The 20,235-nt window shown below is 42.4% G+C and overlaps 2 protein-coding genes across 2 annotated transcripts in view; one reads left to right on the forward strand and one right to left on the reverse strand.

Moving 5' to 3' along the window:
* The first annotated feature begins 655 nt into the window (after positions 1-655).
* On the forward strand, positions 656-13,036 carry adad2 (adenosine deaminase domain containing 2). The gene is made up of 10 exons (XM_072445487.1): positions 656-811; positions 1,535-1,651; positions 4,793-4,950; positions 6,001-6,129; positions 6,210-6,360; positions 7,632-7,802; positions 7,931-8,136; positions 8,788-9,019; positions 12,561-12,693; positions 12,765-13,036. The coding sequence occupies exons 1-10, from the start codon at positions 657-659 to the stop codon at positions 12,873-12,875; spliced, it is 1,563 nt and encodes a 520-aa protein (XP_072301588.1). The 5' UTR covers position 656; the 3' UTR covers positions 12,876-13,036.
* A 1,959-nt stretch (positions 13,037-14,995) lies between these two features.
* adgrg4b (adhesion G protein-coupled receptor G4b) overlaps positions 14,996-20,235 on the reverse strand; it is a 13,513-nt gene continuing 8,273 nt past the window's right edge. The window contains exons 12-18 of the mRNA XM_072445601.1: positions 20,102-20,235; positions 18,714-18,828; positions 18,140-18,218; positions 17,543-17,744; positions 16,374-16,475; positions 15,578-15,745; positions 14,996-15,120 (exon numbers count right to left, since the gene is read on the reverse strand). The exon at positions 20,102-20,235 is cut by the window's right edge and continues 135 nt beyond it. Of these exons, the coding sequence (XP_072301702.1) occupies positions 14,996-15,120; positions 15,578-15,745; positions 16,374-16,475; positions 17,543-17,744; positions 18,140-18,218; positions 18,714-18,828; positions 20,102-20,235 (925 nt within the window). The remainder of the gene's footprint in view (positions 15,121-15,577; positions 15,746-16,373; positions 16,476-17,542; positions 17,745-18,139; positions 18,219-18,713; positions 18,829-20,101) is intronic.

Here is a 20,235-nt window from a genome sequence, read left to right on the forward strand (position 1 = left end):
AACACTTTCAGTAGAAGATCTCCTATAAATAAATAAAAACTCCCATAGACAAATAAATAAATTATTAGGTTAGGCAACACTCGCACGTATGAGGTCTTTAGGGGACTTGAACTAAAAACAGAGACCTGACTTGCCTTGACTTACTTGACCCTCATGACCCGGTGACTGACTTGCTTGTAACTTTGGCGTTATGACTTGACTGAAGGCTGGCGTCTGCTTCTCCATCAAAAGTCCAAAAGTCACTTCTTGTCAAGGTGCCGTGCACCACAAGGGCTGTGATTGGTTGATCCACATGGACTATACAGAAAACATATTAAATACAGCTTAGAACTGCTGAGTTTATAATCTTGATCCAGCCTCAGAACGGTCTGCGTCCTCCATTTTTTGAAGCCCAAATACATGAAATTAACAAAATATAAATAGTACACTTTTTTCATCATTAATACACTATGTCTATGAATATTCTGTTCCTAGAAGCCCTCAACCTTTATTTGGTTACAATAGACTCAATTGTTGTAATCTTAAACCAAAAGTTGTTTTCATCATATCAATCTTGTTTACAGTAGTCAAGAATATGGACATGTCCTTGTTTAACATGTTATTGCACAGGAAGATGCTGAATCTCTTATGTTTTCTCGTACAGTTTTAGAGGGATGATGTCAGGAGAAGGACCGTTCAGGCACACCTTCCGAAGAGGGGCCCCTTGTTACCGGCACGTCCCTGACTACGAGCCCCCCGTGCCCCCCGTGCCCCGACACAAGATGCAAATTCAGCTGGACGCCGGCGGCTCCAGAGAGGCTGTGGTGTGGAGGTAAGAAAAAGTACGAATTGCACAGCCCAAAACTCTCACGACAACCTGCGCACATGCTAGACTCCCCTAAATGCAGTGTTCTTCATATAGTATATCATAAAAAGAAGAGAGTTTAAAATTACATGGTTAAAAATAAAAACTAAATGAGATGTGATATTTCTGCGTTTTTGTGGTGAGTTTTGCAGTTGTAACGCATTTTGTGCAATACTTGAACCTTTATGGACAGAGAGGTTTTTGCACATTTCTGATAGATCCATGATGTTTGTTGCCTGAATGTCATCATCAGTATAGTCCAAAACATTCTGAGATATACCGTATTTTCCGGACTATAAGTTGCACCGGAGTATAAGTCGCCAAAAAATGCATAATAGAGAAGAAAGAAACATAAGTTGCATTGGAGTATGAAATGTAGTTGCAAGTGTGAAAATAACAAATAACATCACATATAAGTCACTCTGGAGTATAAGTATACGTATAAATAAGTATAAGTCGCATCCGGCCAAAACTATGAAAAAAGGTGTGACTTATTGTCCAGAAAATACGGTACCTTTTGGTCATTATTTCGCACCCACTATTTGATATTAAATGTGTGTCTTTTCTATCACTGATGACCAGTTTTTTATCCTGTTATTACGTTATTTGTCATCTGGAAATTGTAACTTTCAATGTAATTTCCAGTGCATTTACAGTCTGATTTGTATCTGTTTTGCTATATTTTGCTAGGAAAGACTCGTATGCTGGTACAGATTGCTATGGTACTGGGACCGGTTTCAAAAAGTCTCCGTTTGTTTCACCATCGACCAGCCCGGGACTTTCAGAGGCGTCTGCACTCCCAAAACAAGTGACGTTTGATTCAGGAAATGTGGCGGTACGTGACTTTATGTTTTATGTTTTGTGTCAGCTTGTCACTGTAACACATTTCAAATATGTAAAGATGTATTGCCACAGCAAAATAGAACGATAAATGATAACACAATAAGCATTAGAGCCTTACAATCTCAGTTAACCCTTTTCTAAATGTTTAATGTTGTAAATAAAGAGATGGCAGAGAGATACTTATTTCATATCTATAATCATGGAAGTTACATGTTTGACACTTAACAGCTAAAATGTCATCGTACAACAACAAAAAATGACCAAAAAATATTCACTAGTGCAAAATAATTTTTAACACAATAAAACGTCCCACAAATATTCTCCCAGCTATCATTTCTTGACATAGTTATTATTGTGACAGGCCTAGTTATAAGCAACATTTTGAGGATTTTTTCAAAAGACGATATATTTTGTTTTGAATTGTTAATCTCTATGGCAACGGTCCTAATGTGTCATCATTCTTAGACCCATGGATAGTCAGGGGAATAGGAGTTTGAAACCAGTCTGAGGGATTTTTGATTGTCATTGACTCAAATTGGCAGCCACATCTCTGTCATTCAGCCCCAGGACAAAGTACCATCACTGAATGTTTGGAAGAACCATGCAGTGTACAGCAAAACGTGTGTCTCAAAAAACACTAAATCAGAGATGGATTATTTGCACATTTCTTTTATCAAACAATATGGCTGACTGTGTCTGTCCGTGGCACTATTGTAATGCCGAGGCAGGTGTTTCCATGACGTTTGCCTGAAGGCGCAGCTTTCCGTACCTTCTGCCTGTTCTCAGATGGAGGAGGGCTTTCTACGTTGAATATTCATTTTGGTTTGGCTCGGTAAGAGCTTCGGTTTTCTCCATCTTTGTTCAATTTCTTACATCGGGCCTGAATAACCTGGAGCGGTTGATCCCTACTTCTTTGCACTGATTATAATTGTATATAGCACACCATTATTGCATTCTTATGGATGCTTCACACTACATTTCACTCTGTCATCAGTAGTTAAATAAAAATTAAGCACATTCATGCAGCCTAATTTGGCACAAGAGATGCTGCTCAGACAACCACCAATTACATGTGCAAAAATGACAGGTGTAAAGTTGGGTTCCGACATTGAGTCTCTGATAATTACCAGCACACTGTCTGATTGACAACACCACACAGCTTAGTGTTATTTTGCACATAACTGGAGGGCTTCAAAACCATCTGTCTCCACCGCTGCTTCACTTCACATCACTTTTTCTGTTAATGATAAAAACGGCTTTCAATGAAACGCAGGTTTGTCTTTTTGTCTCATTGATTTTTCCATCGGCGTGTTAATGTTTACCATGAAATCAATAGTTTCCTCTTTCTTTTTCTGAAAAGAACAAACAATCATAATAATAATAATAACTTTTATTTTTATAGGGCTTTTCAGTGACCCAAAGACGCTTAACATATACAAAAAAGGGGGGGTATTTACAGACGGGGGGGTTGACAGCACGTACAATAGGAACAAGGAACGAGGAAGAGTGGCGGACAGGTTGGGGGAGGGAGTTCCAGAGTCGGGGTGCTGTTCGGGAGAATGCTCTGTCACCAAAAGTTTTGATAATGCGTGAAGGCTGTCTATTTGTGTGTTTGTTTGTGTGTGCTATAGATGTCTCTGGTGGCTCACAGGTTTCCCAGGATCACCGATTGAAGCAAGAGCCAAGCGTGCTTACAGAGAACAGAGTACACCAACTACAAATATACTTTCTGGGTTCTATGTTTAAAATTATTGGAACATTTTCTCTGTTGTTAGAGGCCTTTTGTAAGGGTATAGTAAGGTCAGGTTTTGGGCCTTTTTGTACGATGATGGTTAAGTTTAGGGCTTTGAATTGGGCAGTGAATTGAATTGTGATCTCATCTCACTGAAGAGCTGCTTTTGGGACCATATCATTAATAATGTATTTATTTAAAGCAGCTGTCCGTTCAAATCGCTGACAGTTTTTACCCTCCCACTTTTCCTATTGGTCAGCCTCTGTTTGGTTGAATCCACCTGTCACTCACTTAAAACCTATGACAATGAAAGAAGAAGCAAAGAAGATTAGTTTCAGGTGAGACCTACGTACAGACCGCCGCGGCCTAATCGCGCCCCACGCAGAATTTCAGCGCGTGTACATTTGAAAGGTTTACGCACCAGACACGCGCTATCGACGCCCCGGCCACTGAATACAGGCACGCGTATGGCGCGCTTGAGCTGTCTGCGCACATGCGCAGTAGAGGTGTTGTCGCATGAGCAGTGGAGTTGTTTGTTCATTGTGTAAAATGGCGGATATCGAGAGCATTTTTGGTTTTCAAAACTCTCACACGGAAGCGCCGGGCTTGTTTCTGTCTCTGTATTCCACCTTGAATACATTGTACAGCTCCTTTCTCCCACAAACAGCCACAATCAGTCTTTCGTCTGCCATTGTTGACGAGCAAGGAAAAAGTGGCGCTTCTTGGGGAATTCCACGGGGAATACCGGAAATGCGAGGGGCAATACGTACGTACGTACGTCACTGGAGCGTCAGCTCTGATTGGCTGCTGCGGCGGCTGCTACGCTTCAGCTGCTAGAGACCTCAACATATCTGAACGTGTCGCGTAGCCGCTTTCGTCGCCTCGGCCGGCTCATACGCGCGCTCAAAGCGTCGAGAGCGTAAAAAAACGGACCAATCGCGCCTCAAAAACAAAGAAATCGCGCCGCGGATAACGCACTACGTGCTCGACACGCGTTTACCATAGACTTTGAATGTAAACTGGACGCTTCGGCCGCGGCGGTGTGGAACGGCCATAAACCAATAGACAGGCTAGAATTGGGAACTCCTCCCTAGTTCTCAGACCAGATCCACAGATTGAGAGGTCCACATGACTACACTTGAATCCTTTTCTATGGAAGAGTACTCCTGGACAAATGAAGGATTACACCAACCAATGAAAATTAAGTGAAGTCCTTTACTTTATTTATCTCGTAAAGGCAATAGAAAAATACTCGCTGTATATGAATCTTGATCAAATCTGAATCACGATCTGTCTTGCCTATCCAGCAAATCAGCGACCAGGATGCACACGCTTAAGGCCCACAGTTTCTGGTTGAATGACTATACAATGTTTACTTTTCAGGAGAGAAACTCAGAGGACAGTGATTATCTGCTGTCATTGCCCGGTACATCTGCACCAAGAATAAGAAATTATCTCAATGTTGGAAACCACAGCCTCGATTGCAACATGGAGCTCAAGAAACCCGTCAGAAAGACTGTTGAGAAGCAAGGTTTGTGCGCAAGTGCATGTGTCTGTATACTAAGGCTGAGCAAAATAATATGTCTGTTTGCCGTAACCCGACCGACACGGTTTAAAACTAGCCGATAAAAAATATCAGCATTTTGTCAAAATTACGCCAAATTCTTTTATTTTTCTAATGTTTCGCCGATTCACCGACGGTTCTTTTCTGAAGCGCCGTATAGAATATTTTTATAGCGCTGGTACACTTATCTTTCATCCAAAGGGACAATTAATCTACATTTTCCGTCCTCCATATGTTTCTGTATAAAATAGACCATGCAGGAGGGAACTTAAATTGCCTTTTATTTGTTGGTTTGCCTCTCAGCACCACTGGTCTGGCCACCGCTCATGTCGTTGTACGTCATGGCAGGGCTTCATGTTAAATTTGACCTGCGCTTTGCATTCTGGGAGCGTCATCACAACAAACATGGCGGCGCCCCTGTCCCCCACATGTTCCCCCTGCTCGCCTTCGCTACCAAAATAAAGGACAACAAAAGGTTGATTGAAATATCTTAAAATCGGGAGATTTAGTCTCCCGATCGGGTTGACCCCTGGCGGTCACTCCGAGTCAAAAAATGGAGATGATTTGGAATCTTTTTTTTTTTGCCTTCAAAGTAAAAAAATATGAATTTACCTACCGACCGACACTTGAAAAATGTTGGGTCGGGTTACAGCAAACATACAATTTATTTGGGGCAGCCTAAGAGCAGCTCTTTTTGTGATAATTTTTAATAGACAAAATACTCGCTATTCTCCAAAATTACAGTTGCAATATTATACATTTGTAGCTGCACCTCCCACCTGTAGTTCACTACTTTTTTTACACAATGACCTCCAGCAAATCAATGTTGGGTGGAACTCAAGCCTTCCTCTCCGTCTTCATCCTTTAACAGTCTTGTCCTCGTGTTATACTCTGTCTAGACTCTGCCACTCCTGCCATCAATTCTTTAGTTTGAAATCACCTTATAGTGTTTATGTTTCCCTTGATTGCAACAAATTGCTGGTCTTGGAGTTGACTTTTCCCCTTCTTTCTCCGCAGCTTGGGGCACTGACTTGCATAAGAATCATATGGCGGCTGTAAGTGGAGAGAAGTTTGACGTGCTCCTCAAAATGTGCCCTGATTTTCAAGGCTGCAAAAACAACATGGCTGCTTTCGTCATGATAAAAGGCGAGATCAAACTTAAATTCCACATCTCTCTGCGCTGACAAGCCGCTAACCTCCACATTTTCCACCTCTCTGTACTTTAGAGGTGTTGGATACAGATGGTAATCCCTGTGACCATTATAAAGTCGTGGCGTTGGGGGCGGGCTCCTCCAGCTGCCAGGAGTGGCTTTGTTACAACGGAACAATGGTCCACGATTGCCATGCCATTGTCATCGCCAGACGGGCCCTGCTCAGGTGCAGAGGTTTAATACAATTACTGAGTTTGAATAATGGTAATAATAATAGTAATAAGGTTTTTTGGGGTATTTTGGGTACCGTAATTTCCGAACTATAAGTCGCATATTTTTTCATAGTTTCGGGCGGGGTGCGACTCATACTTAGGCTACCCCAAATAAATTGTCTGTTCGCTGTAACCCGACCCGAACATTTTTGCAATTTTTTGACTCAATGACGGAAAACGTCTCGATCAAGACTAAGTCTCCCGATTATAAGATATTTCAATCGACCTTTTGTACGTCGTTATCCTTTATTTGGTAGCGAAGGCGAGCGGGGGGAACATGCGGGGGATACGGGCGTCGCCATGTTTGTTGTAATGACACTGCTGGGCGTGTTTCAATCCCAGAGTGTAATGCGGGAGGCAAATTTTAAATCAAGCCACATCATGATAGAGAGTGACATGAACTATGGCCAGGCCAGTGGCGCTGGCAGAGAGAAGTCAACAGGTCCAAGGCAATATAGGTTCTTTCCTGCATGGTCTGTTTTGTTACAGATGCATATGGAGGACCAAAATTCAGCACGCACTTGCGTTGGGCAATGCGTTATTTGTCGCCTGGGATGAAAGTTAAGCTAACTAGCGCTTTCAAATTAATCAACATTGCGCTTTAGGAAATACCGGGTCGGTGAGTCGGCGAAATATTTGAAAATTAAAAGAATTTGATGTTTGTTTAAGGAAATGTTGATATTTGTGTTTGAGTCGGCTGGTTTTATACCGGGTCGGTCGGGTTATGTCAAACAGACATATTATTTTGCTCAGCCTTATATATATATTATACTTATATACTATATACTTATACGCTGGAGCGACTCATATGTGATATTTGTTATTTTCACACTTGCAACCGCATTTCAATCTTTTGGCTGGTGCGACTTATACTCCGGTGCAACTTAATAGTCCGGAAAATACGGTATATGCTTTATTTTACAAACAACACAGTTACAAACAATTGGACATAAACAAGCTACAATGATGACTGTTTTAGATTTCATTCATTTTAACTTATGTAGCCTAAATCAAAGGATTCACATTAACCACACTTCAGACCAGACACTCTGCTGCGTTAGGTCAGATGATGTGCATGCACGTGTACTATCTCGGGATCCTGACTTACAAAGGCGGGAGCGTGACTTACTTCCTCAGGTGCTTGAGAAATACCTCTTATTTAAAAAACCCTGCTGTATTTTCATCAAGAGCTTCTGTTCTTCTTCCCGTGTTGCTCCTCCTTTAGGTTCCTGTACAAACAGTTGCTGCTCTTCTTTGACAACGATCCAAAGGTGAATGAGTGCAGTGTTTTTGAGGTCAGCGCAGAGACACACCAGCTTCAGCTCAAACCCAAAATCAGCTTCCACCTTTACGCCAACCAGTCACCAGAGGGCGCTGCCAAAAACTTCTACTTTGGGTAGTTTACTTTTGCTCTGTCATGGGCTTCAGAGGGCTCACGTTTAAAACCGAATTAAGTCTCCATAGTAATCATATGTCATGTACATATTCACTACAACAAACTTAGACTATCTATTTATGGCCCAGATCTGCCAACTGGACGTCCATGAAGCTGCAGTATCACTCTAAAGGAGTTCTGGTCCCGGTGGTGTACCTGGACCCCAGCCAGTGGGCCTCCAGAGTCTGCTGCATGTCCGCCAGTGACAAACTCTGTCGCTGGACTGTGGTGGGAGTGCAGGGGGCGCTGCTGAGCCACTTCATTCAGCCAATCTACATCACTAGCATGGTACTAGGTAAGACGGGTGTAATCATCTGACTGACTTTGGCATGAGGATCCACACATTCACCCATTTTCTGGCTGATGTGATGTTTGTGAATTTACTTTAAAGCAGCAAGACCATATGTTGAATAATCTTATGTTAAATAATGTATTTTTGTGACATATGTGATCTACGTCGTATGCCTTTTTGTTGTCCTCATATTCTACACCAACAGCTTGTTTTTGGCTCGAGTCAAAAGTGCTGTACCTGACTTTTGGCCATGTGTTGCTCAGTACAGATCTAGTGTAAAAGCAGTTATTTTTGTTAAAATGAGACTGCTGTGTGATGATTAAAGAGCGTTTTATCGACCCAGAACCAGGAAATGCGCTGTTTTCGTTGTTGGCAAAACTGCGCTCTAGAAACTCGCTCCTTAACTCATTGCAGTGATTAATTAGGATTCTAGAAATGCAATAGGAATGTGAGGATTAACACTATATCAAACACATTTAAATTAAACTAGTTCTGTGTTTCACATTTGAAATTTTAAGACGGTAAAAAAAACGGCACCTTTAGGTTTAAGGTACCGTATTTATTTTTTTGTTTTCACTGAATAATCGGACAAAACAAAAAAGTAATTGGGGGAAAAAAGTTACAAACACATGACATAACGTCTTCCGTTTCCAGGTGGTCAAAGACTGTCGAACCAGGACGTTTCTGACATCACTAACAAGCGTCTGGGCGAAGGCTGGGAGGAGCTGCTGCCTCCGTCTTTCAGGAAACACGACATTCACTTTGTCTGCGGCGAACAGGTGTTTTCGGGGTCGTTCTCCGCAAACAGCCAGATCAGCATCAACTGGAGCCTCGGGGACAGAGACATCGAGGCCCTGGACAGCAGCACAGGCCTCATCATCGAACGGTACAGCAGTGTTTAGCAACCTTTTTTTCTATTCCCTAAACTTTGTATCATACTTTATCCCCCAAACCTGTTTACCAGTACAGTGAATAATTACGTGTATATTTTCCTGTTTTTAGATACTTCGATACTTTATCTAATTTATGCCAAAATTATCCACAAAAAACCTTTTAAACCATCTAAATCTGAAATCATTCCAATTACTGGTAACGCCACATAAATATTTACCACAGGTGTTTTAATTTTTATAAGTTAATAACAGGTCAAACCAAGAGTGGTTCAGAAGCCCCTTATGAATAGCCGAAAATCAAGGCCAGTTACGTTGCCTGTATTGGCGTTACTGGCGTCTGGTGGCCGGGTCTTTCTCCACAGGGCCCGGCCGGGCACATCCCGAAAGAGCAACCTAGGGTCATCCTCCTGTGGACCCACCACCTGCAGGAGGATCCGTAAGGGGCGGATGCATTTAAACTCCATCAAACCCGGACCTGCAACATGCACTGGGAAGGTTTGCTGCCAAGTGTGAAGCGGCTGGGATGAGAATCAGCACCTTCAACTCTGAGGCCATGGTTCTTAACCGGAAAAAGGTGGCTTGCCCTCTCCAGGTGGGTGGAGAGTCCTTGCCCCAAGTGGAGGAGTTCAAGTATCTCGGGAGTGAGGGAAGGATGGAGCGTGAGATCGACAGGCGGATCGGTGCAGCGGCTGCAGTGATGCAGTCGCTGCATCGGACCGTTGTGGTGAAGAGGGAGCTGAGCCGAAAGGCAAAGCTCTCTATTTACCGGTCGGTCTACGTTCCTACCCTCACCTATGGTCATGAGCTTTGGGTAGCGACCGAAAGGACAAGATCACGGATACAAGCGATCAAAATGAGTTTCCTCCGCCAGGTGAGCACTCCCTTAGAGATAGGGGGAGGAGCTCAGTCACACGGGGGGAGCTCAGAGTAGAGCCGCTGCTCTTCAGCTGGCTCGGGCATCTGTTCCAGATCCCTCCTGGGCGCCTCCCTGGGGAGGTGTTTCGGGCATGTCCCACCGGGAAAAGGCCCTGTAGAAGACCCAGGACACACTGGAGGGACTGTCTCTCAGCTGGCCTGGGAACGCCTCCCCCCTGAGGAAGTGTCTGGGGAGTGGGAAGTCCGGCAGTCCCTGCTTAGACTGCTGCCCCTACGACCTGGCCACGGTTAAGCGGAAAAAGCTGGATGGATGAAGTTAATAACAGTCAATCAAACCACACTATAGAATGTCCTGATTAAAATATATTGAGGCTTTATGTATTTTTATGCTCATTGTAGATAAAGATTGCATTATTCAGTCACTCCCCACATTCAATGGTGATAAGGCAGCCACCCAAGGGCTAACCTGCGGGGATGTGGCGGCCAAATTGCACCAACCAATTGCCATGACAACCACCAGAAATTGTCCTCAAGTAAGAGTACTGTTACTTCAAAAAAATAAGTAAAATGTAATGGTCCAAAAAATGACACGTAAGTAATACAAGTAAGAGCACCTCCAATCACCACATTCACCGAGGCGGGTGAAGAGTCCTGCCTAAGACTGTAGCTCTTCCATCTAAATACTAACCCTACCCTGCTCAGCGTGTGTGGTAGGGGCCTAAAATATGCATTAGTCAAATAATCTGTGATCAAACTGGCAACAATACAAATATCAGAAGCCCACTCTTATCACCTCAGTGTCATTTGACCTCCTCTGATTTGTCATAGCAATTAAACACAATATTCTGTCTTTTGAACGGTCCAAAGTTCTTTCAAATGGCGCTGAACCAGCAAATCGAATATGAAACCCAGTCGTATATTTGTGCAGCTGTTCCTTCCTCTTCCCGTCCCATCTCCCCGCCCCCCCTCCGCTTCACCCCAGTCCCGCCCGTCCCACATACAGTACAGCGAGTGTCCCGGGCTGATGCGGCGTCCTGAGGCTGCTGCCGCTCGTGTCCAGCACAGATGCTCCTCCCGCTGCAGGCCGTCGTGTCCTTGAGCCCAGATTACAGACAAAAATAGACACGCCAGCCTCTCCTCCTCCTCCTCTCACTCCTCTCTCTTCCCCTCTGTCCGCTCTGGGGGACAGCGTCAAGCAGCAAACACAACTGCACACTACAAACAACAGATCAACAAGCCCGGTTTATTAGAAGTCAAAGGGTATTTATAGAAAGCCTAAATGTGGACACAAAGCCACAGGGGGAGATGATGACGACGCCAAATGCATTACGTTGATTATTTGCAATTAAAATGAAATAATATTGTGTTTGCCAATTTCAAACAGCTCACATATGATAATGAAAACTTAAAACGTATTGAATGTATTTTTATTTTTATTTTATTTTTTATTTTATTTATTTATTTTATGGCCGATCTAAAATATTGGCCACAGCAGCAAGAAAATGTCAGTATCGGCTCAGAAAATCCATATCAGAACGTCCTTTGTTTTTGCAATCGTAAACATGCAACTTTGTCAAAAAAAAAGAAATTCTGTTATTATCATATTCTGTTTATTCCGGACTCGCGGTACATTTTCAACATAAACCCAGTTATAATAAACAATAAAGATCTAATTTTAGCAAAGGAAGTAGCACAATAACTTGAAATGGCTGTACCTGTATCTTAAAAGCTGAAAAACAGCCCAATTCATTTTAAAGTAGTGCTGCCAAACCATAAAAAAAGAAAATAACAATCACACTTTTGAGATCTGTTAAATCACGATTAAAGCGCAGATTGCTTTCATTAATGTCATAATTTAAACGTTATGTAAAACCTTTTTGCACATTTTCTTAATTATTTCTTAATCATTTCACCGATATAAATAAAATTGGCCTATTTAAAAGCACTATTACTATTATTCACCTTATTCCGCGCACTTTTGCCTCTTTTTGCCTCAGCACTTCAGTCTTGCCACGAGTTTTGCCGTAGCAATAAAGCTAACGAACGTTGGTATGCTCAAATCACTCGAATACATGCTTTTGCAACATAACTAGGGTGTTGTACATAGACGTCCCTATTTATCTGGGACAGTCTCAGTTTTGAGCCTTGTGTCCCACGTCCCAGCAGATGAAGCCAAAACATTCATCCCAGTTTTATAAAAGACATGTCCCAGTTGTCCCGGTTTTTGACCATTTTGATACGAGCCATCTGTAAAGAGAGGAATATAATGTTTGTTGTTTCTTTTGCCAGAATAGAGAATGTAACAACATCACAAAAAATGCACTCAATTCCACTCAGATTATATACCGACTTGTACTTAAATACAGCGCTTTTTTCAACTGTACTGTGGCAGATTTTATTTGATTACATGCGGAAAAAGATTATTTCCTATGTTTTATTTGTACAAGCTGCATTTACATATTACATATATATTAATACATATTAATTAATTAATACATATTACATATATTAATGTGCACGTTTTCATTTGGCCTCACATTGGAAGAGAAATTGGAAATCCATTCTCAAAAAGTCAACAAAATCAGGATACAAAGGACCAGCAGAGGATGAATAACACATACTGAACTATAATATGTTTGGTGTCTTTCCTGTCCCTAGCTCCCCATCTGTGAGTGGGCCCGGCTTCTCCAGCAGACTCTGTAAACGAGCCCTCTACAAATACTTTCGCAAAGTCGCCCAACTCGGCGGCCACAGCGATCTGCTCGAGCTGCCCACGTACCACAGCGCCAAGGTACGTCTGGACACGATGCGCGATGACCAAGGGCTCTCCGATTTTAAAGCTATGCTCTGCTCATTTCAAAGGTGGACGCGGAACTGTACCAAGCGGCCAAAGAAGTTGTCAATCAGCAGTTTGTGAGCAACCACGCAGGTCTTTGGACGTCGAAAAAGCTCGTGGACTTGTTTAGCGCCTAAAGAAAAGGGGGCAAATTTAAAAAAGTTTGAATTTCTCTTAAGTTACGGTGTTCCCTCTTGGCGGTTGCCCCCCACAGTAATTTCTATTTAGTTTTATGCAAAAATGTCAGTGTTGTTTTTGAGTGGGAGTTTGAGGAAAATAAAAAAAGGCCCTCTGTTAAGCGCCGCGGCGAAGTTGTCCCTGAATGAGCTGTGGGTGGAACACATCTGCAAAATTCAGAAGCATTTACTCGTCTGTAGCTGAAAGCTGCTTTACCAAAACCACAATCCCAAAAGGTCCAAGAAACGCTCATGTTTTTCAGTATATATTAATCCAACTCGAGGGAAAGTATTAGAAGGATATTGCTAAAGAGCACGTTTTACCTTTACCACAACTACCGTATTTTCCGGACTATAAGTCGCACCGGAGTATAAGTCGCACCAACCAAAAAATGCATAATGGAGAAGAAAAAAACACATAAGTTCGACTGGAGTATGAAATAAGGTTGCAAGTGTGAAAATAACAAACAATATCACATTTAAGTCGCTTCGGAGTTTAAGTATATAAGTATAAGTCGCACGCCGGAAAAAACTACTTTACATAATATTTCAACTTGATTAAAAGTATTCAACTCGACCCTTACTGAATTGAGTACTTTTTGCCACAATTGAATCAGATACTTGTACCATACTCAAGAGGTAGGATATATTAAAAAAACATTGCAATTGCTGTTATAAAGGTGCCATCAGATGCAATGTAATAAACTTGCAGTCTAATCTTTCAAATAGGGATATAAAGTCATATTTCTGTGGTCATTTTGTTCTGTACATGAACCATGTCACCACATTTACAGACATTTTGGATGGATTGTCATCAGGATAATCCCAAACGTTTGGATATTGCAGTTTATTCTATGACTGACAAATCACTAGAACCATTGCCTCTGCTTATTACTACTACTACTACTACTATGACAATGTTATCAAAACTACTAGTACAGCTACTCAGAAGATGCACCTTTAACACGGTTTTAGCTGCTTTCCTTTCCAGTCAAACGTTGACTTGCATTATTCCATCGAGAGTTACCAGGATGTGGACTCTGCCTTCAGCAAATTTGACATTATGCTTCAGTTTGCAATCCACAGTGGCGCAAATGTCAATAGCACCTGTGAAAAACAAAGAAAGAGGATGTACTTCTGCTGCCATCGTGCAACAAAAGGTCTGTTTAGCCTGGTAGCGCGGATCTCATTTATTATTATTATTATTATTTTTCAATTAGTGGATGGTGCTGGACATCATCTCGATTGCTCACCTGGCAGAATGGCCTCCAGATGGCTGCAGCCTGGCTTTGTGTTCAGGTGTGTGTGTAATTCCCTCTCCCGTTCTCTCATTTCAGCTCTAGAAACATCTTATAAAAACCAACCGTTCACAAATGAAGACGTCCAAATTCAAACCTTAAGACCCCCGTTTGAACTGGGCGTGTGCCACTGGGCCACATATCTTCATTTTTAAACCAGCCGTTTAGCAGCCTATACAAAAGGATTCTCTTCATGTGGAACGCAATAGACGCCCATTGTTGAAATAGCAGTGTAATATGTCTAGTCTCATTTATTGCAAAGTGTTTTCAAATGGAGATAAATTTATCCTGTTTCAAAATGGCTGTTTCATGAATTCACAAAGTAATTTCAGAGCTGCTGGTGAAATATTTATTGGGTGTAACCTGGAGTGGCTTTTTGCAGAATTGAAGGGCGAGAAACACCAGGAGGCTTGCATCATCTTAATTTCCAAAATGTATTATTTTTTGCACAAACTGTGCGGTGCCATGGTTCATTGTCACCATGGCTCCACTCACCAGTTGCTTGGCAACCAACTCCTCCTTGGAACTGATGCAACGACTCATGTCTTCATAATTACAGGCTCTTTTACGATATTAGGCAAAACCCACCAAATACAATTACATGAGATTACATTATATGAAGCCAAAATAAATGGTTTACTTTAGCAAATCCAAATTAAAGTTTGTTTTATTGCATTAGACCACAGATTGTTTTCCCATGTACAGCTTATTTGTCAGGATGGAGTGAGCAAATTTAAGTGTTTTCTTGTGTGAGTAAGTTATTAGTCCATCCAGGCGTGGGACTCAGGGGGCCGTGGGTCTCAGGGGGCCGCGGGACTCAGGGGGCCGCGGGACCTCGAAGCTGGACTGGGCCTGGACCGAGCCGGAGCACTGCGCTCGAGGAATGACCAGGCCGTTCACGAAGAGGCCTAAAGGTAAAACCAGAGGTAATTCACTGTGACAATGGTGACTCACTGGAGGAGGGGTAAAAACGTCAGCTCTTTTTAGCTGAACACTGCTTGGTCTCATTCAATTAAACTAAACTGAACTTGCCGTCTTTAGTTTATAGGAAGCCAAAGGTGGTAGCCAACTAGTGTGTTACAAATGAATGCTGTTTATTAAGCTGTGTTTTAGGGGCAATAAACTACCTTGAAAATCACCAAAAAAAGACAAATTAAAGTGGTGGTTAAGATGGTGCATATGGGTTTGAGGAGATGGGAGGGAAACACTAATGTAATGTGTGATTTTACTTGGTCTGCATGTTTTTACACCTGGCAAAGAGACCGTTGTTTAATGCTGATTAAAACAAACGGCGTTCTTTCTCAACTTAATTTGAATAAGCTGTTGTTCCATATGAATGATGAAGTTGTGTGTGTTGTGTCTCACCCAGGTCCGGCCTCTTGCTGCTGCTGACAGACTCTCGCTGGCTGGAGTCTGAGGCGGAGGTGCTCTCGGTGGAGCTGGACTTCACCGAGCGAACTGACGGGACTCGAGCCTGAGGCGCCGGGGGTTTTGGTTTGGTCACGTGTCCGTACGAGGCCGAGGCGCTCCACTCTGAAGGGACACGAGGGTGAGAATGACCCCGTGCTCAGTCACACGTCGTCTTCCTCACACACTGCGACTATTGGTCCACTTGTGTCATGCTCTGAGCGAGTGAGTGTAGGTTTTTTCAGTCACGGTGAAGTGTTACCCCCAGTGCAACGTTAATCATTCATTGAATCATGAGAAAATTTAAATTGTGACAAAGTCTTTAACAAAAAAACACATGACCGATGTACTTCATTCGTTCGGGAACGGTCCACGGTCGAAAGAGTTTTAAAGTTAGTCACCAGGGCTCTGTTTTTGAAAATGAACACATTATCAATCTGAAAGTTCTGTTTTGAGAAGCCCTAAAGGCAGACAAAACATCTCTTTCAAAAACGTTGTTGATATTAAGCTTTGACCCCTTTTTTCTGCCTCAAAATTGGGGAAATCACTTTGATGCTAAATCTATTTTAGGCCTCCGTGACATTTCACAAAAATTTTGATGAAGAGCATGTTCAAATTCTTCTTCAGCCTAAATGACCATTGCTGTGTATTCCATTTTTGCAATGGCAGTGTACCTCTTTGTATCTCTTTTGTATTGAACTTATGGGCTAAAAGAACAAACCAAATGTGGCCCGGTGTGTGTGAAACGCCTTACCAGAGTTTTCCTCCAGCCTGAAACGCCCAAAGCAAAGATGTATCCGCCACTGTTTCCTGACATTTTCCTTCATTAGACAGTGAAAGACGAAGATAAAAAGTCCTAAAATGGAAAAAGGGGAAAAACACACATACACATTGGTGTCACATACAAAGCCAGAGACTTTGGAGAGTTCGCTTGAGCTTTAGCGGCGGCTTTGTCCGAGGGTTATTGAAGGCCACGATTGAAGTTGCATCACTTCAGATAAAGAAGAGCACAACAAAGAGCTGCTGGGGGGGAAAAAGAGGTCGTGAAACAGTTTCATCAGACAATTTTCCAGCGTGTTCTGTCTATATGAGAAGTGAGCTGTTCAGGAAATGGTGCAAAAACGAGCTTTGTATTGAAAGTGTGAGGATGGGGTCGGCGTCCAAGAACATAACTGACAGTCCACAATTAACGCTGCTTGAAATCGTGATCAAAAGTGGACCTCTAGAGGCAGCGTGGATACTAATGTTTTGTGATCGAGAGCGCTTTTCTCCAGGTTTTGCGGGGAACCGTGAGCGCCCATACCATTCAGAACAAAACATGTAATGAATTGCTGTTTTGATTGCTCACTTTTTGCATTTTTTTTGATTGCCGCGATAATCATAGTCACAATTAAAATGTGAGTTATTGCACAGCCCTATCCACATCTTCACTTCATATGTATTCAGTTGTGGCAGGGAACTTGGAATGATTTCAGATGTTAAAATAAGTACAATCATGTCTTTTTTGTAGGATCTTTAACTCCTCAGACCACGAGGTATTCTTTGGACGTTTGTTAGTTTGTTAGTATTTATATAAAACTGCAGCACGTTTTGGTCCCACGTTCTGCTAACTAAGCCCCTCAAGACAAATCCAAAGCTTGAATTGTAGCGTGAAATGTTACACAAAATCGGATGAGCACCTGACTGATTTAGTTGTGGAACCAATGCAGCACTCACAAGCTCTGTTTTTAATGTCAATGTTTGATAAAAGCACATTTAGTCTGTGTTTTCTTTAATAAATAGTAAGGGTTAAGAGTGATTGTGTGTTAAAGCGTATTGTATGTGGTTACGTTGTAGTCGCTGGTGTAGGCACGTTGAATTAAAAAAGGTAGATTCTTCCAGATTTGCGCAGAAGGACTCTTAATACATTTTGCATTTTCAGACCTTGCAAAGAGTTGAGCGCGGAGAACAGGAAGATCATGGCGACTCGGGCCGGACCCCAAGTGCAGAAGCCGATGGTCCAGGTGAGTCCGAGGAGCAGCGTCAGACTGGCCACGCCCTTCAGGTCCTTCATCAGACCGCCGTGGATCCCGGCCGGACTGTTGTACCGCATCCGCCGGATCTGGATCAGGACCACGATAAACACCTAAAGAGAATGCGTTCATATTATTAGTTTGCTGGATATAATGCATAGAAGTAGAGGCTGGTTAAGATATTGTCAATGATAAAATAAGGAAGGAAGAAAAAGCCGCAAAAAAAGGTCTGATTTTACTGTCAATTCCCGTTTGGTGCGGCATTTGAAGCTCAACCAAGAGTTTTACATGCTCAGTTTAGCACATTTTGGATGCATTACAGAAATATAATCTTGGGAAAATATGGGTTACAATAGTGATAGCCCACCATTATTCTGTTTTGGTGTTAGTTTGAGCCCAGATGACTTGGTTTGTCCCTGTTCCAAACCTGGTCGTGTCCAGGTTTAGTCATAATGTCCATGTGGTGTACAGTATATACAAGTGTGAAGTTCCCCAAATGAAAACTTACCGAAATGTTGAAGAGGAAAACCAACGCAGCGTATCCGACCACCGACACGTAAAATGTCACATTGTCCTGAATCCAGCAACTTGGGCAAAAGGGCACAGGAAAGTTATAGTGTCTTAATTTGTAAAAAAAACACTATACCTTTATCTGGATGTACAACAAGTTTATCTCCCTGTACCTTACTAGCAGATATTATGGTGTATTTCCTGCACTTTAAGGCGCACTTAAAAAAGCCTTTTAATTTTCTCAAAAAACGACAGTGCACCTTATATATGGATTAATTCTGGTTGTGCTTATTGACCTCGAAACAATTTTGTGTTGTACACGTTTTGTTTTGCTCAATGCGCCTTATAGTGCAGAAGAAACGGTACCTTTGTAATATAATCTATAATCTGTACTCATTTATTTCTGTAACCAGGAGTACTGTATGAACCTTCAACTACCACAAATATTGTGACTCCAACCTATGCATTTCCAAGTCTTGTTATCCTCTTAAAGTGATGATTGACAGTTAGAAATGAGTGCTTTGTGTAAAACGTGTAAAACCAGCAGAAGACGGAACTCATTCGACACTCACAAGTCGTTGGAGTTGTTCAGCAGCGGGACGCTCAGTTTTGTCTCTGCGTACATGTGACTGCCATAGGCCTCTCTGTCCACGATCAGCAACACCGCACAGACCACCAGCGGGATCCCTGAAAGCAACGCCAACGATGAGGTCGAAAGAAACTGCAGTGCAGTCGAAAGAAACTGTGCAGTGCAGTCGAAAGAAACTGTTCTGTGCAGTCGAAAGAAACTGTTCTGTGCAGTCGAAAGAAACTGTGCAGTGCAGTCAAAAGAAACCGTGCAGTGCAGTCGAAAGAAACTGTTCAGTGCAGTCGAAAGAAACCGTGCAGTGCAGTCGAAAGAAACCGTGCAGTCGAAAGAAACCGTGCAGTGCAGTCGAAAGAAACTGTTCAGTGCAGTCGAAAGAAACCGTGCAGTCGAAAGAAACCGTTCAGTGCAGTCGAAAGAAACCGGTCGAAAGAAACCGTGCAGTGCAGTCGAAAGAAACCGTGCAGTGCAGTCGAAAGAAACCGTGCAGTGCAGTCGAAAGAAACCGTGCAGTCGAAAGAAACCGTGCAGTGCAGTCGAAAGAAACTGTTCAGTGCAGTCGAAAGAAACCGTGCAGTGCAGTCGAAAGAAACTGTTCAGTGCAGTCGAAAGAAACCGTTCAGTGCAGTCGAAAGAAACTGTTCAGTGCAGTCGAAAGAAACCGTGCAGTGCAGTCGAAAGAAACTGTTCAGTGCAGTCGAAAGAAACTGTTCAGTGCAGTCGAAAGAAACCGTGCAGTCGAAAGAAACCGTTCAGTGCAGTCGAAAGAAACCGGTCGAAAGAAACCGTGCAGTGCAGTGGAAAGAAACCGTGCAGTGCAGTCGAAAGAAACTTTTGGGAAAATTCAAATTAGGTTTAGGGATTAACAAAGTATCATAATTTCCTCCGCAAATGACAAACTTTAGTGTTATTCTACTGCTAACGCTGTAGGGTAGATTACGATCTGAAATACCTGTGATTCTTTTATTAGTCAGTTTAAAACGTGAATTTTGAACTGAAACCTATTATTAAAACAAAGGTCAAATTTAATCACAATCGCAATTAGATATTTTTCCCAAATCGTGCAGCTCTTATTCTAATACAACTTTACTAAATCAAACCTTAATGGGAAAGGCCAAAACCCAGTTACAATAGTAAAGCTACTTGTATGTTTTGGCATCCGGCTAAACCTTTACACCCGCCTTTTGAATACTGCAAATGCAAACAATACAATGGATTCTACTCTTTTTCAGCACTTTTTTTCCTCCCTCAAACCACAATTGACTGATTCATCTTATCAATGCGTGATATATGAACCACAAACTTAAATCAATTCCCACGAGAAGCCTACTAGAACACTATTGAGGATTAGAGTTATTGTGAAGCATCACTCACCCCATCCCAGAGCGCAGAACTTGAGTATGTAGGAGGGCACGTAGATGTTGAACACTTTGACCAATGCGAAGTACATATTAACGGCCTCCAATCCCATCCAGGTGAAGGAGGCCAGCAGGAAGTAATGCATCGCC

The sequence above is a fragment of the Eucyclogobius newberryi genome, unplaced genomic scaffold, assembly GCF_026437365.1.
Source record: "Eucyclogobius newberryi isolate DKJ021-1_F unplaced genomic scaffold, fEucNew1.0.hap1 SCAF_15, whole genome shotgun sequence".
Taxonomy (NCBI): domain Eukaryota; kingdom Metazoa; phylum Chordata; class Actinopteri; order Gobiiformes; family Gobiidae; genus Eucyclogobius; species Eucyclogobius newberryi.

Bases quoted from the DNA above. Each gene is read 5' to 3' on its own strand.
- adad2 (XM_072445487.1), top strand. From the start codon at position 657: ATGTCAGGAGAAGGACCGTTCAGGCACACCTTCCGAAGAGGGGCCCCT. The intron at 812-1,534 runs GTAAGAAAAAGT...ATATTTTGCTAG, and splicing joins AGAGAGGCTGTGGTGTGGAG to GAAAGACTCGTATGCTGGTA. The intron at 6,130-6,209 runs GCGAGATCAAAC...TCTGTACTTTAG, and splicing joins TGCTTTCGTCATGATAAAAG to AGGTGTTGGATACAGATGGT.